Raw genomic sequence first — 14,070 nt, 5'->3', positions numbered from 1 at the left:
CAAATATTCTTGTGAAAAAATTATTTTATTTTATTTATATTATCTATATATATATATATATATATATATATATATATATATATATATATATATATAGATAATATATATAATATATGTGCCCTGTGGGGTCATGAGTGAGTTCGGCCTCTCTCTCTCTCTCTCTCTCTCTCTCTCTCTCTCTCTCTCTCTCTCTCGGAGGAGGAGGAGGAGCTGATTGCAGTGGCTCTGGGCACCTGGGCTAATTGCCCTGTAGAGTATTTGGGATTGTTTTCTCATTCGGCAAAGGTAGCTGCTGTCGAGGCCAGGTCAGACCTCCCTGCAGGCCGGCTCCCTGGTTTTCCCTTTAGTTTGGTTTTCTTTGGTTGGACTATTGCTTTGTGGTATTTATCTTGTTTTTGCATATTACAACACCTTACATACATTCAACACATACCTTCAACCATCATCCTGCACAGACACTACTGAAACCACAGACTACATACCTCATACTTTAATTATGTTAATTCGAAATAACTTGATTTGTCTTATTTTTCATTAAATAAACATTAACCGTTTACCATGGTGTGTCCTTTTGAGCCAGGTCATAACTATATATATATATATATGTGGATAACTATTTCACCTGAACTTAAAAAGTTAGCATTATCAGAACAGTTAGACATGATGTCATATTGTGTTTCAGCAACTTTAAACAAAATAAAAATCTGACAATGGCAGTTAATTAATTAGAGGTAATATTGCTTTGATATAGACATAATATTTCCTTTTCCCTTACACAGATGCAGTGTGATAAAGCAGTTTCCAAATCCCATCGAGTCTGCAGTCGCAAAAAAGTCCTACTCAAAGATAACCGACCCTCCACTCCAAGGATAAGGATTGACATTTTTCAGTTTGGTTCCACCATTTGTACTGTATGCTTGTGACAGAGTACCTTCACTACAGTTGAGTAAGCGCTTGGACTGCCATACCAACGAGCCTGGCTCTTTGGCAGTGCTGTCAAAGTTGCATGTTTGGTACCCTGTAGACCTGTGTTCAAATCTGGGTAGGATGACTGCTCTCGCCTTTGGCCGCATATGGTGTCAGAAGTGGGATGGCTTGCTGTGAAGTCATCTGAGCCTTGCCCAGTGTCCGAACCGTATGAGGGACCCCCATGGGTAAAATTAATGATGGAATGTGTATAGTGTACTTTTCAGTAATACTGATCATATGTCATCATTTACTGATTTTATTTTTGTACTCTATATATATATTTATTTTAATACTGAAGGTATTTTGGTCAAGATGTGATACATGCTGCTGTACCTTTTAATGTACAGGAATTTGTTTTTGTAATGTACACAAAATTAAAGTTTTTAGTTGTCTGTATGTGTGTGTGTTGTAAAAATTTTTTTTACTGATTTTTATTATTATGCTAAAAGGCATTTTTAATGCATTATTCTCATACTGAATGGTTTCATAAAGCAGCTTCCCAAGATATTAATAGTGGCTCTTGGAGTATACTAGAAATAAATTACTAATATGCTGAAATGCTAATAAAAATGTTCAGGGAATACATTTATGTGAAGTTTAAAATAAATTTAAACTGTTCTTCAAGTATAGCACAAAAGGGTATTTTAAGTTAAATTTAAAGAAGTATATTTAAATTGCAGTAAAGGTACTTAAAGAGGTGGTGTTATGTTCATTTTCAGGTTCCAAATCCTATTTAGGGGTTGTACCAGAACAGGTTTACATAGTTTCATTTTCAAAAAACCCCGTATGGTTTGTCATACTGCACATTGCTGCAGCTCCTCATTTCACCCTGTGTTGAAGGCTTCATTTTAGCTGTGGAGTGATAGATCTTATCTCTAAATGATCTTTGTTGGGAGTTGCACATGCGCAGACTACTAGCCAATCAGAAGCAGAGAAAGGCTGGTCAGCGAAAAGATGTAAACAGCTTTGATTCAGCTATAGGCTACATGTTGCCGACCTGCTTGGCAATTTGGACTGGAGCAAGAGTTTCAGAGTGGTGCATTATTAATCTGTAACAAATGTATCTTTCATCCATAAAGTTTTAACTGACCTCTGTCTCTATGTCACAGTAACAACTTTATGTCCAGTGACTGCCTGGAGGGTAGCTAGTGTTTGGAAGGGAGAGGAGAGGTGTGCTGCAGCTCAGTGTTTTTCCACCGGTGTTTTTGAGGGCATGTCGGACTAGTTGCTCAGCGAGCATTATGACACGTATATACTTGTGACATCACAAGAAAGGGAAGTAACTACAAACGAGCAGTTTTCAGGCAGTTCAGAGCAGAGTTTCTGTGGGAGATGGGAACTCCCTTTGGGGTGGACTTTGGGCTTTTTCACTTTGCAAACCTATTACATACACAAAAAGATATATAACTCACTAAAGGAGAGGGAAAAAGCCAAAAACCATAATACCACCTCTTTAAATTAGGTCCATTTTAACACAACTAAGTCTATAAAAATATATTGCAATTATCTTAAAGTTGACTTTAAGTTTTTCTAAAATGACATTTAACATACATTAAGTTGTTCCAAAATAACACATTTAATATACACTTAGTATAGTACAATTAAAATATGATAGTACAATATGAAGTGCATCCAAAAAAAGTGCTACTTAAGTATATTTCTTTTTCACTTAGGTATTTATTTTGGTGAACCAAATGCAAGCTATCAGCTTGTTACAGTCTATTACTAATTCAGTGAATTCATGAACATTTGCATTAACTTTTCCAAGTCTACTTTCTTCATGATGAAGGCCTTGTGCTTCTTCTTCAGCAGCTCCATGTAGTCCAGCACCATCATGCCTCGGGTATAGGTCCCCGCCAACTCCACTGTCACTGCAACCTGGAGGAGGACCACAACAAGGTAACTGGATAAAGCATTGAACTAAAATGTTGAAGGTACAATGTGTAATTCCTGGCCACATGCTCCAAACAAATAGGGGGCAGCCACATAAATACCGCATATCAACTTCGCTAAATAACCATCGTTAGATGTTATAGGTCTAAAAGAAATTTTGCATCAAACTGCATCTCTTTACTCGCCAAGAGCAGTGGAAACTATGGGGGTAAATTGATGCCATTATTACAATAATTATGGCATCAATGTACCCCCATAGTATGCAACACTAATATTTACTCTTGTTTTGCTTCTTTTTATATTGCTTATTTTCTTTACCCTTGAATGTGGTTTCTGGCTGGAAACGGGCAGTTGGGGTGGTTATAAAAGTCAGCTTCAGCCATCTTTGTGTTTCTGTGATACTAACCAGGGGCTGTTACTTTCAACGTGACTGGCAAGTCCTCGGGGCAGTTCTACTTCTTCATCCTTTCATGTTGGACTGAGGACAGACTAGACGCTACAGTGACTCTCTATCGCATCTCAAGGCACAAGTGGTATTACAAGACAGGACAGGTCAGGGCTAGCTGGTTAGCAAGCTAACTTCAGTAGATATCTCAATAACACAATGCATAGATGTTAGAACTGTTACGTCTTAACATTCTGTTGATCATGTTAATTAATGTTTTGAATGCTTTAAACTAATTCTGGCCAAATATTACACATTGCACCTTTAAAGACATACTGTAACAGCAGTTGGTGCTCACCTCCTCACTCTCTGTTATGAATGTGTCATCGATGGCGGCAGCCATGGCGTAGGTGTCACAGGAGTTGAACCCTTGTCCTGTTGTGATCTCCTTTTGATAGTCTGTGGACCGAGCTCTCTGCAGAAACATTAAATCATGAAGAGGCATTTACATGTGACTGAAGATCATTCGGCACTGAAGAGGAGGACCAAGGCATAAAAAGACTAAGCAGCTGCCAGGGAGATCAAACCTCATCTATAGATTTTGCTGTTTATTTATTGTCAAAAGCATTTAAAGTTACACTCTGTGATAACTCTCACAAAACTGAACTTTGTCAATAATGTCGGGATAAAAACACTTCTGTGGGTTCAATGAAAAATCTTTTGGTTTGGTGGCTTGAAAAAAGTTTGGTGATCATAAAACACATTTTAGGGGAATTATTTTATTTACAACACAATCTTTTGCTATGTCTTCTGTTACTATACTGTAATTTTATATTTTCACTTATGACTTTTCTTGTGATACATTATAGTGTAGTTATTGCTGGCACATTTTGGGGTGGTAGCGGAGGAGGTATTCTGCTCAGAGCCCCAAAAGGGCTTGTAAACATATTTGAAATGCTAAATAATCATAACAAGAACATAATTAGAGTGCAAATTCTAATTTAGTTGAGTTGAAGAACTACTGTTAGAAGATAAAAACCCTTTTAAGAACATTGAATAGTTATCTAGTTGTTCTTCTTATAAGGACATGTCATTAAATGTGTAGTGAACAACCAGTGGACATTTAATTATTTTATGCCAAATCTTTTATATATTTACCAAATATTTTATCACCCCTCAAGCAGACAGGCTGACTCCAAGCTGAAACACCCTAAAAGAGGTGGGAGTGAAAGGTCTGCCACATCAAAAAGGCCTTATTTCCACTCTGAGTGCTGGATGCAAGTAAACAACCAAGCAAAACCACCATCTCCTGGGGAGATAAGATAACAAAAGCCCCCATCCACACTACTCTGTTTTACTTTACAAACGGAGGATTAAAATGAATACGATCTCAGACATTGCATGAACGCAATGAACCGAGCCAGCTGTTCGTGAGCCTTTGACACCAGACGGTAAAAGGCAAAACCAAACTCTGCATTTTGTGGCCAAGGACGGATTCACCCTTTGATTTGAGACTTACTGATTGAATAAACCAACTGATTTAAAACAATTAAGCAATTACTAATTGATCACTAGTTACAATTGTTAGCAATTATAAGCTATACCCAAGGAGTCCTAAAAGCCTTGAGCGGACAGCAAATTTTAGGTGTTGCCCCAAATGAGTGCTTATGATTCATAATTTCATCAACAAAGAGTAGGTTCACTACAAATGCATAACCTTTTATTGCAAATTTCCACAACATAACCATTTCCTGCCCTGTGATTATAATCTGCACACTGTTACCGTCATTGAAAGGCATGTAATCTTTTTCATAAAGGCAGCCTTCTCAGTGTTTTGGGCCAGCCACTGGTCACAGAAGGACTGAGGGAGAAAAACAAAGAGTGTTCACTATGTAAATAAATTCTCTGTATTATATTATTAATATTATATTGAAGGGTACATGAAGGGTCTGTCTTCAAATTGTTGTTCAGCCTCACCCACGGCAGGCTGTTCTTGCAGCTGAACTCCCAGCTGGCGATGTAGGTGGGACAGGTGTAGCAGTCCAATACAATGTAGGCAGCCTCAGGGTCAGCCACAAAGTTAAACTCTCCACACGCTGTGGTGTTACCCCTGGCTACACACACACACACACGTCATTCTCAGTAATGCAACTGCAGAGATATAAATCACAGAAGAAGAATAAGATACAGATTTTACAGATATTTGAAAATGAACAGCAGATAGCTACATTCAGTGTTTCCTCCCATGATGTAGAGCGCCTTCAGCTTCTTGGGGAGGGAGGGGTCCAGTTGTACTGCGACAGCCAGGTTAGTCAGAGGGGCCATGGCCACCAGAGTCACCTGTAGACAGCAACAGCAAACAACATACATTTAGTCTTGTATCATTTTCTTTATATTGCTTTTTCTTGTGATACGGGTACAGGATAACAAAAGATGACACAAGTCAAAGGTTTTGATCTGAAGGTTGGTTAGAGTACCCTCTGCAACCTTTCCTTTATCCAGTGAAATATCTCCACATCATCTCAATGGATTAACAAATAAATTTTGTAAGATACTTGCGGTTCCCAGAGGATGGGATCTAGTGCCACCATCAGGTGAGAGGTCAAATGTTTTATTCGTCCTCTATTCCAGTTTAAGACGAAATACCTGCACACCCAAAGACATTCTGCATGTCGAAGTGCCCTTGAGCAGGATACTTAACCACAAAATGCTCTGTAATATGTGTATGTAGCCTTGCATGAACCGTCAGTGTAGGAATGTGAGTAAATGTAACACAGTGGTTGGAAGTACAGTCCATTTACATGATCCCGATAGTTAAACCTTCTAGATAGAAAGGTCACATTAATCAGACCCCTGGCTACCTACGCCTACTCCCTGAGAGAGAGACCTGTTATGGCAAATATAGTGTGTAAATTAATATTTCCTTACAAGTAAAACTCCTCGTGTTTGTCTTACCTCCCCAGGGTTCTCTTTTACAATCTTAATCATGGCCTCCACAGCTTTTTTCTTCTGCAACAGCTCAAGGCCTGGAGCGTCTGGATCCGGGACCTCGCCCAGGCCGTCCTTCCCATGAAAATCTCCAGCATTTTGTTCATGGGCGAGCAGGGGCTTTGAGCAGCCACGATACACAGGGATCTGTCAAGCATATGTTTGCTTTACTTTCAATTTTAATTGACATGGGCTCCCTTGGCACCAAAGTTACAGTCAGCCAAAAACTTACATCCAGCCTGTTGCAGACTTTCAGGACACGCAGTGTGTTCTTGAGGACGTTCTCCAGGGGTGTGTTGCCGTGGCAGCAAGTGATCCCCAAAATCTCCACATTGGGGGCCGCGAGAGCCACCATGATGGCCTGAGCATCATCCACCCCTGTGTCCAAGTCAATGATCAACTTCTTCTTCATCCTACATTCAACAAAAAAGATTCACATCTGATGCCTGAAGAAGAATAATCAACTTCTTCATGCTTAAAAGAAAAAGTTCACACCTGAAAGATGCATACGCATACTTTACAAAGGGTTGAGTTCTGTGAGTTGTGGAAGTTTTATTGATTAAATGTGATAGTAAGTCATAAGGTCTAAAAAGTCTTCAAGCAGGTGTTTTCAATAATCAATCAAGTCTGCAGATGTTAATTTTAACATGTAAAATGTTCTGTTAATAAAATTGCAGAAAAATATATTGTATAGTATTGTGTGTATTGTATTGTAGAAATATTCACCTGGTGGAAGACTCCTGAAAGATGTTTACTGTCTGCTCTGAGAGTGAAGAGGTGGCCACTGACTGCTCTAACCTGAAGAGCCGCCTTTTAAATGCCAAAAACATGTTGCGTATGTTACATACGCAACAGACCAACCCCAGCCTGAGGGGTGTTCATGCAGGTGTGTAAAAGAAACATCTAAACGCCTGTCCACTACCTTTTAAATAGAATAATAAACCACCAGTGGTATATATTATTTGGAAAGACTGGGAAAATTATCAGTCACTTTATATTTGCATATTTTCCATATTGTTGGATGATTTAAATTTAACACAGCCTTGAACTTGAATCAGAATAATAATCACACAGTGTCACAAAGAGTTTGTTCTGCTACAGGAGTATAGAGTTATATCCACTATTCTGAAAGGTTACAGTAAAGGTAAGGTTTCAGAATACTTTTTAAAGGCTCCTGAAGCACAACTGTATTTATTATTTGAAATAATGTAATTTGGCAACAATAGATGCAGAATCCACATTTTGTTTAGTGACTTAGCAACACCTCTGCTACATTGCCTTGTAACTTCTGCTGTGGAGTCTGAATCCGTGCCTGTTCAAACCTGCTTCAGTACAAAAGGTATTTACGGCCTGCATAGCTAGTAATTCTACAGTAAAATTACACTTAATACCAACGTGAAAAGACATCACAGCTGAATGTGAGAAACTTGTTAAAACCCTCCTGCAGCCTGATCCACCTCTCTAACTCTGACTGCAACTCACTCAGTACATCGATAGAGAGGAAAAGTGGATTATACTGCAAAAATACAACTTCTTGTCAGCATTGGGATCCATTACACATCACTACTTGGAGCTATGTTGTCCAAATCTCAAATTCTGTGGCTCTGGTGGGGTTTGGTCAAAGGCTGAGAAAAATAACCCTCATGATGTCATTTTGGGCTTGGAGAGTCCACATTTATACAGTAAAGTCTGCATCAAAAGAAAGACATGGACATTTATAAGGCACAGAGGGTCTAACAATATGTGCTATTGAGTTGCATTATAGGAAATGAAGGATCCAGTGTTTCTGGAGCTTGACCCACATTAGGAACTAAAAGTTATGACATCCCACTGTTTCAACATTGACCTTTTTTTTAATCTATGTCTTGCGAGTCCTCTAACTTTATGAAAGTGCAATTGTGAATTACTGCAGTAAAGACTTAAGTAAATGTGTTTTTTAATGTTTTGCTCATCCATTCGTCAAGACTTGCCAGGACAAGCCAGGTCTAAGTCTTGTACCAATATTTATGGCTAAATTGTCTTTTCAGCTGTGCATGCAGGAGTTAAAGCTAAACAAAGTTAGACAATGTAGGAAACACGCTGTAAACAAAACTATGTGGCGAATAGTCTCTTTTAATGTTATTACATCATGCATACGTACATGCTATCCACTGCCACTCCCCTTGTTAATGATGAACAAATCGACTACTGGCTATACCCACATAGAAATCTACAAATTATCATCACTTTTTTAATCACTAATCATGTCCCTTTATTCCGACTTTGACATCAACTAAAATTAAACTTTGAACAAGACTGCATAATTTGTGTTTTAGAGAAGAAAAATATCCAATTTTAATTGCAGATCTAAAAACCAGAGATTGGTTCCACATATGAACTGAATGATATGGCAAATATGACATACACTGCATTTGTTTGAAAACATGATCATTCAATTAACTAACAATCCTAATTATAAAACAAGAAATTCCCTGTGTACAGCAACAACAGTCAGTTGCTGGTAGGTCAGGGGATTTGGCAATGAAAAAACTCAAAGATCAAAAACAAGCCACCGCACCCTGAAATTACTTTACTATATTTATTACGAACAACGCGTTTCGTATTTGATCATATCATTCTCTAATCCGTTCAGACATTTCCTTAGCCTTTATTTTATAATCCTATGCTTCACTACATTTTCTTCTCAATCTCACAAACTGACCATATGGTATGTTACTGATCATATGGTGAGGATGGCAACTAGTAACGTGTAAATTTTATTTCATAAGTCATATTTGTACTTATATTTATACTTTTTGATAGATAGATGTCTCCAAATGTCTGTTTTCATTAACTTTGATCAAAAGATCAAAAGGATTTTTTTAGGACAGTATGCCTTTGTGAAATGAAAGTTCATCCTCAGAAGCTCTAAAGACCATAAGAAGGTCATCAACATACCTTTTAAAACACAAAATGTTATTTGCAAAGGGGTTATCCATGTTCTCACAAGACGTAATTCCACTGGAGGTGCATCTTTTTTGGCCTCAAAAGTCCATAGTTTCTAGTCCACCCTTATGTGGAATGTTAGTGTACAGGCTTTCAATGTCAAAGGTTATCAGGAAGGACTTGTCAGGCTAAGAGATGTCTGTCACCAATTTTAGAACCCACTAACAAAGTTTATGCATTCAAATTGAAAGTTGATTCATATACATTTTACAGACAGCTACATTTAAAATATTTTTTTCATAATAAGGGTAATATGACAATTGGAGAGGAGTAATAGTCCTCTGAGTAAGTAAATCCACTTTTATGCCTCCTGGTGCTCCTAATCTACACTTGCCACATTTATTAAACTACTGGAAAAAGATACTGAAGCAGAGGTCAAATCAACTAATAGGTTGAAGAGTTACATTAGTTTACGTTTAGTTTAAGAAAGGCCCTGAGAAAACTAAGAGATTATTCAAGAATTGTTATAAAACCAGCTGATAAAGGAGGAGCTGTTGTGATACAAAATACAAAGGACTGTGTCTGAGGCATTGAGACAGCTAAGAAATAGTACTTTTTAAAAGACTGTTGCAGCAAAACGCAGTTGAGAAATACATAGAAGGAAGCAATGACATTTTTAATGATGTGGTAGATAAAAGGGGGATTACCCAAGAATCAGCATGATTTATTGAAAATTTAATATCCTCTCACTCTTGTTTTCTATTTATTAAAAGTTGTTAACAGTTGTAGCTAGCAGGAATTTCTTATCTGAATCTTTAAGTTGATTTGTGGACAATTGCATTAAAGACATTATAAAAACCATGTTGACAAAGTCTTTTCCAACTCCAAACCACTAATAAGATTCATCTGGGACTTATATTATGTTCTTGTGGCTTGCTGCAAGATCGTCTGTTCTTCCCATTATGTCCGAGCTTGTCATTGCAGGTGCAAGAACACAAACCTGCAATCAAACTCACTGCAAATATATGCATAAATATTTACTAATGACACAAATGGAAAAAAACAACAAAACAGAAAATGCAGAACCTCATTATCTTTAATTTTAAAAATAGTAAAAAGACTAAAAAAAGAACAGTATAATTGCTATTATACATTGTCATAGTTTCAACTTCAAGAAATGCTCAGTTAACATGACATATTTCTTTAGAAGAAAATACAAATATATTATTACATCTATTTAGCATCCATAATCGTATCAACTTAAAATTCAACCTTAATTTCAAGTCCATTCGATCAACAGAGAACTTGCTCTGTCTTCATTCCCCAGAGTCGTCTTCATCTTGTGAGGCAGGTTTGGGCTTAGCCAGGTTGGCCCTGACCCGAGCCTGGTCCACAGCATCCAGCAGGTTTTTGGAGTCCAGTGCCAGAGTGTGAGCGGCCGTCAACATCTGCCGCTGACATTCCTCCTTCAGCGACGTTATGTAGTTCTGCTGAGCCAGTCGCATCTTACTGATCAGGTCCCCTAAGTCCTTGTTCAGTAGTTTCTTAGTGCCCTCGATCTGAGACAGGGAGGGGGAAAAGACATTTGGTCAAATTTCAGTTTCTCTTTTAATAAGAGTAGAAAAAATTAAGAGATTTGAAGAGTGACTTAATAAATATAGTTATGGTTTTGTAATCTTTAATTATATGAAATGCAAGTAACATTAATTTAACCGTCCTAGGATACAGTGTTAGAAAGAAAAGCTCTCAAATGTTACCATCTAGCTGTTTTTCAGTGTCCTTATCTAATGTACAGCAGGTTTCCCCATTCAAATAATCAGTACATATCCAGTCTACTGACTGCATGTACACTATCAGGCTTGTGCTAGTCGAGGCTTGTGCTAGTCACAAGATCGCTGATGTAATTGCTGACGTAATCTGCACTCTGCGCATGCGTTGGCGTCTGTAGCCACCTGTCGGAAGCTCCGCCTTAAACCGGACTCTTATCCAGTTTTAATCCACTCTTTTTCGTTACATTTTTTATATCCTTTTTATTTAACTTAAGTTTTTAACTTAAGTTTTACGTGGGTTAAGGATTTTAGTCATCCGACATCGATTTTGAGGTAGATGACCGTAAAAACGCGATCAACGCTACTGATCACAACAAAGCTCCGGCGGCTATGCTAGCCAAGATAACTCTGCCCCATGAGGACTGCACACTCCTTAAGAAAGCGAACAAGAAGATTGCTGACCTTATGGAAGACATCCGGCGACTTTCAGAGAAACTCAAAGAGAAAGATTCCCTGCTGACTGGCTTTATGGATGTGGCTTCAGTACAAGCCAAACAGATTGTTTCTCTTAGCGCAACCGCTAACATCCAGGACACCGTGTTATGGGACCCCTCTACCCTTCAAAGGCTTTCCTCCTGCTAGACTCCGAAGCATCAGTCAACCTGGGCTGAAGTGGTGGTCCGTGGCTGCAAGAGAGGCTCGGATGGGGCTGCCTCTCCTCCGCACATCGGCCTCTCCAACCGCTATGCAGCCCTGTCTGACGACACTCCAGTCCATCCAGCGGATGCACCTGCGGCTTCGAGTCTCCCTGATACGGATCTCTTTCGGCGCACAGTGCCTGCCGACACTGTTGCATCTCCTCCACCGGCTACATCTCCTTCACCGGCTACATCTCCTGCACTGTGCCGCCGGTCTGCCACTGGGCCTGATCGGCGGCCGTCATCCCGGTCAAAAACCTCTGCTTCCTGACGTAGGATCCTGAAGGAGGCTGTGCTCAGACGCTCCGGAGGCCGTCTCTACCCTGCACCGTCGGGTAGCCCTTCTCTCAGGTTTGTTACTGCTACTCCAACACTCCGCAGCTCACACACTCCATCCTCAGTCCGCACGCAGTGTTGAAGCAGATTCTGCTCAGTCCTGCTCTGGAACCCCACAACCGGCATCTCCTCGTCCTCTTTTCTCCCCAACCACACTAATAAGTGGTGACTCCATAACCAGAAACATCCGTTTCTTTAACGCTACCACTCACTGCTTCCCCGGTGCCACCATGGCTGACATTTTAAAAAAACTCCAGGACCTAATGCCATCTCTCCCGTCCTCCATCACAAGAGTGATAGTCCATGTCGGAACAAATGACAAAGCTCTTCAGCTGTCTGAGCTGACAAAATCAGATTTTAACCGTCTTTTTAACTTTTTAAAGTAGTGTGGAAAGTCCGTTTTTATCTCTGGTCCCATTCCCACAGTTGGTCGCGGTGCTGGCCGCTTCAGTAGACTCCTTGGCCTCCACGACTGGCTCCAGTCCGTCTGCTGTTATGTGGATAATTTTAATATTTTCTGGCAAAGAATGTCTCTTTTTAAGACAGACGGACTTCACCCAAACAAACGGGGCTCAGAAATGTTAGCTGCTCACATACAGCATGTGGTGCGGTCCACACATGACTTACGTGAATGACTAATCATTCATGCATAACACCTGGACACACCACCGGTCACTGAACAGATCTCTGCCTCACTGCCACAAACAACTGTCGCCCTCTGCTGGCATGTAAAGCCTTCTGCTCCCAGCGCTGTTCCAAAGACTTCAATTCCTGTCATCATCACGCATAGACCAGTAAACCGAAATGTGCACATCCCACACAGAAATATTAGTAATCTCTTAAGGATTAGGACAACTGCACCAACTCCAGCACCCAGAACAAACTCATTTAAAATGGCTCTCATCAATGTGAGATCACTTTCAAGTAAGACTTTTATCTTAAATGATTTTATCTTGTCTGCAAATCTAGATTTTATGTTTTTAACTGAATCCTGGTTGCAAATGAATGACTATACCCAGCTAGCTGAACTGTGTCCGCCTCAATATGATTGTTTTAGTCAGTCGTGGTGGTGGTGGGCTAGTGAGCGTGTATAGGAAATATTTTAAATGTCATCAAGTACGCTGTGATGAATTTAACTCCTTTGAAGTTCTCACTCTTAAAGTTGGAGGGCTGCAACCTATCATATTTGTTATAATTTATCGCCTCCCAAAACCGCCTGGAGGATTTTTATCAGAACTTCCTGAATTTTTATCTACTCTGGTTTTAAATTATGACAGAATTGTTCTTTGTGGCGATTTTAATATTCATGTTGATGACCCCACCAATGTTAATGCAACTGACTTTTTAAATATGGCCACTTCTTTTAACTTCAAACAACATGTTAAAGGGCAAACCCATAACCGTGGTCATACACTGGACTTGGTTTTTACCCTGGGTGTCAGCATTTCCTCTGTGGAATTAGTGGACATGACCATATCTGACCACAGATGTATTGTTTTTAGCTGCAATTCTCCTGTTACTCATGCCGCCTCACCAAGCTCCGTGTGTTCTCGCATCTTTAATGAACAAAGCGTTTCAAAGTTTTGCGCATTCTTTCAGAGCCAAAGCCAACACCTGTCTGATTCCAACACCAACAATCTGGTGAATCACTTCAATCATATCTGCTTGTCGTCACTAAATATTACTGCTCCTCTAAAGGTTAGGCCTACGTCTAAAGCTAGTAAGCAACCCTGGATAAATGACAGCATTCGCAGCCTAAAAAGGGAATGCAGGAAAGCAGAGCGCAGATCGAAAAAATCCAGTCTCCAAGTCCATTACCTCAGTCTGAAGGATTTATTAATTAAATACAATAACATGGTTAAGGATGCGAGAACACACTATTTTTCTGAACTCATTACTACACATAAACACAATCCCAGGTTTCTGTTTAAGATTGTGGATCAGCTGGTAAACCCAACCCCTCCTTGTGCCTCAGCTGGAAGTAATGATGACTGTGAATTGTTTTTATCTTATTTTACCAATAAGGTGGTGTCAATCAGAGCCTCTATTACCCCCGTGGCCTCTTACTCAGAGGTTCCTCACCAGCAACAACAGAGTTTTAACCAGT

At 39.5% G+C, this 14,070-nt stretch overlaps 2 protein-coding genes across 7 annotated transcripts in view; both read right to left on the bottom strand.

Moving 5' to 3' along the window:
- Positions 1–2,658: 2,658 nt before the first annotated feature.
- On the bottom strand, positions 2,659–7,004 carry LOC123982775 (inosine-uridine preferring nucleoside hydrolase-like). The gene is made up of 8 exons (XM_046068610.1): positions 6,962–7,004; positions 6,468–6,648; positions 6,203–6,382; positions 5,476–5,587; positions 5,225–5,361; positions 5,031–5,108; positions 3,606–3,722; positions 2,659–2,847 (listed from the first exon to the last, which is right to left on the bottom strand). Exons 2-8 carry the CDS (start codon positions 6,645–6,647, stop codon positions 2,695–2,697), a joined length of 957 nt encoding a protein of 318 aa, XP_045924566.1. The 5' UTR covers position 6,648; positions 6,962–7,004; the 3' UTR covers positions 2,659–2,694.
- A 3,234-nt stretch (positions 7,005–10,238) lies between these two features.
- The window catches only part of LOC123975752 (protein-tyrosine kinase 2-beta-like), a 21,137-nt gene continuing 17,305 nt past the window's right edge, over positions 10,239–14,070 (bottom strand). For all 6 annotated transcript variants that reach the window (XM_046057486.1, XM_046057502.1, XM_046057494.1 and 3 more), the window contains one exon: positions 10,239–10,719. In XM_046057486.1, the coding sequence (XP_045913442.1) occupies positions 10,477–10,719 (243 nt within the window). In that variant the 3' untranslated portion in view covers positions 10,239–10,476. The remainder of the gene's footprint in view (positions 10,720–14,070) is intronic.

This window comes from Micropterus dolomieu, linkage group LG01 (assembly GCF_021292245.1).
Source record: "Micropterus dolomieu isolate WLL.071019.BEF.003 ecotype Adirondacks linkage group LG01, ASM2129224v1, whole genome shotgun sequence".
Taxonomy (NCBI): domain Eukaryota; kingdom Metazoa; phylum Chordata; class Actinopteri; order Centrarchiformes; family Centrarchidae; genus Micropterus; species Micropterus dolomieu.
This window is presented reverse-complemented; position numbering and strand designations above follow the sequence as displayed.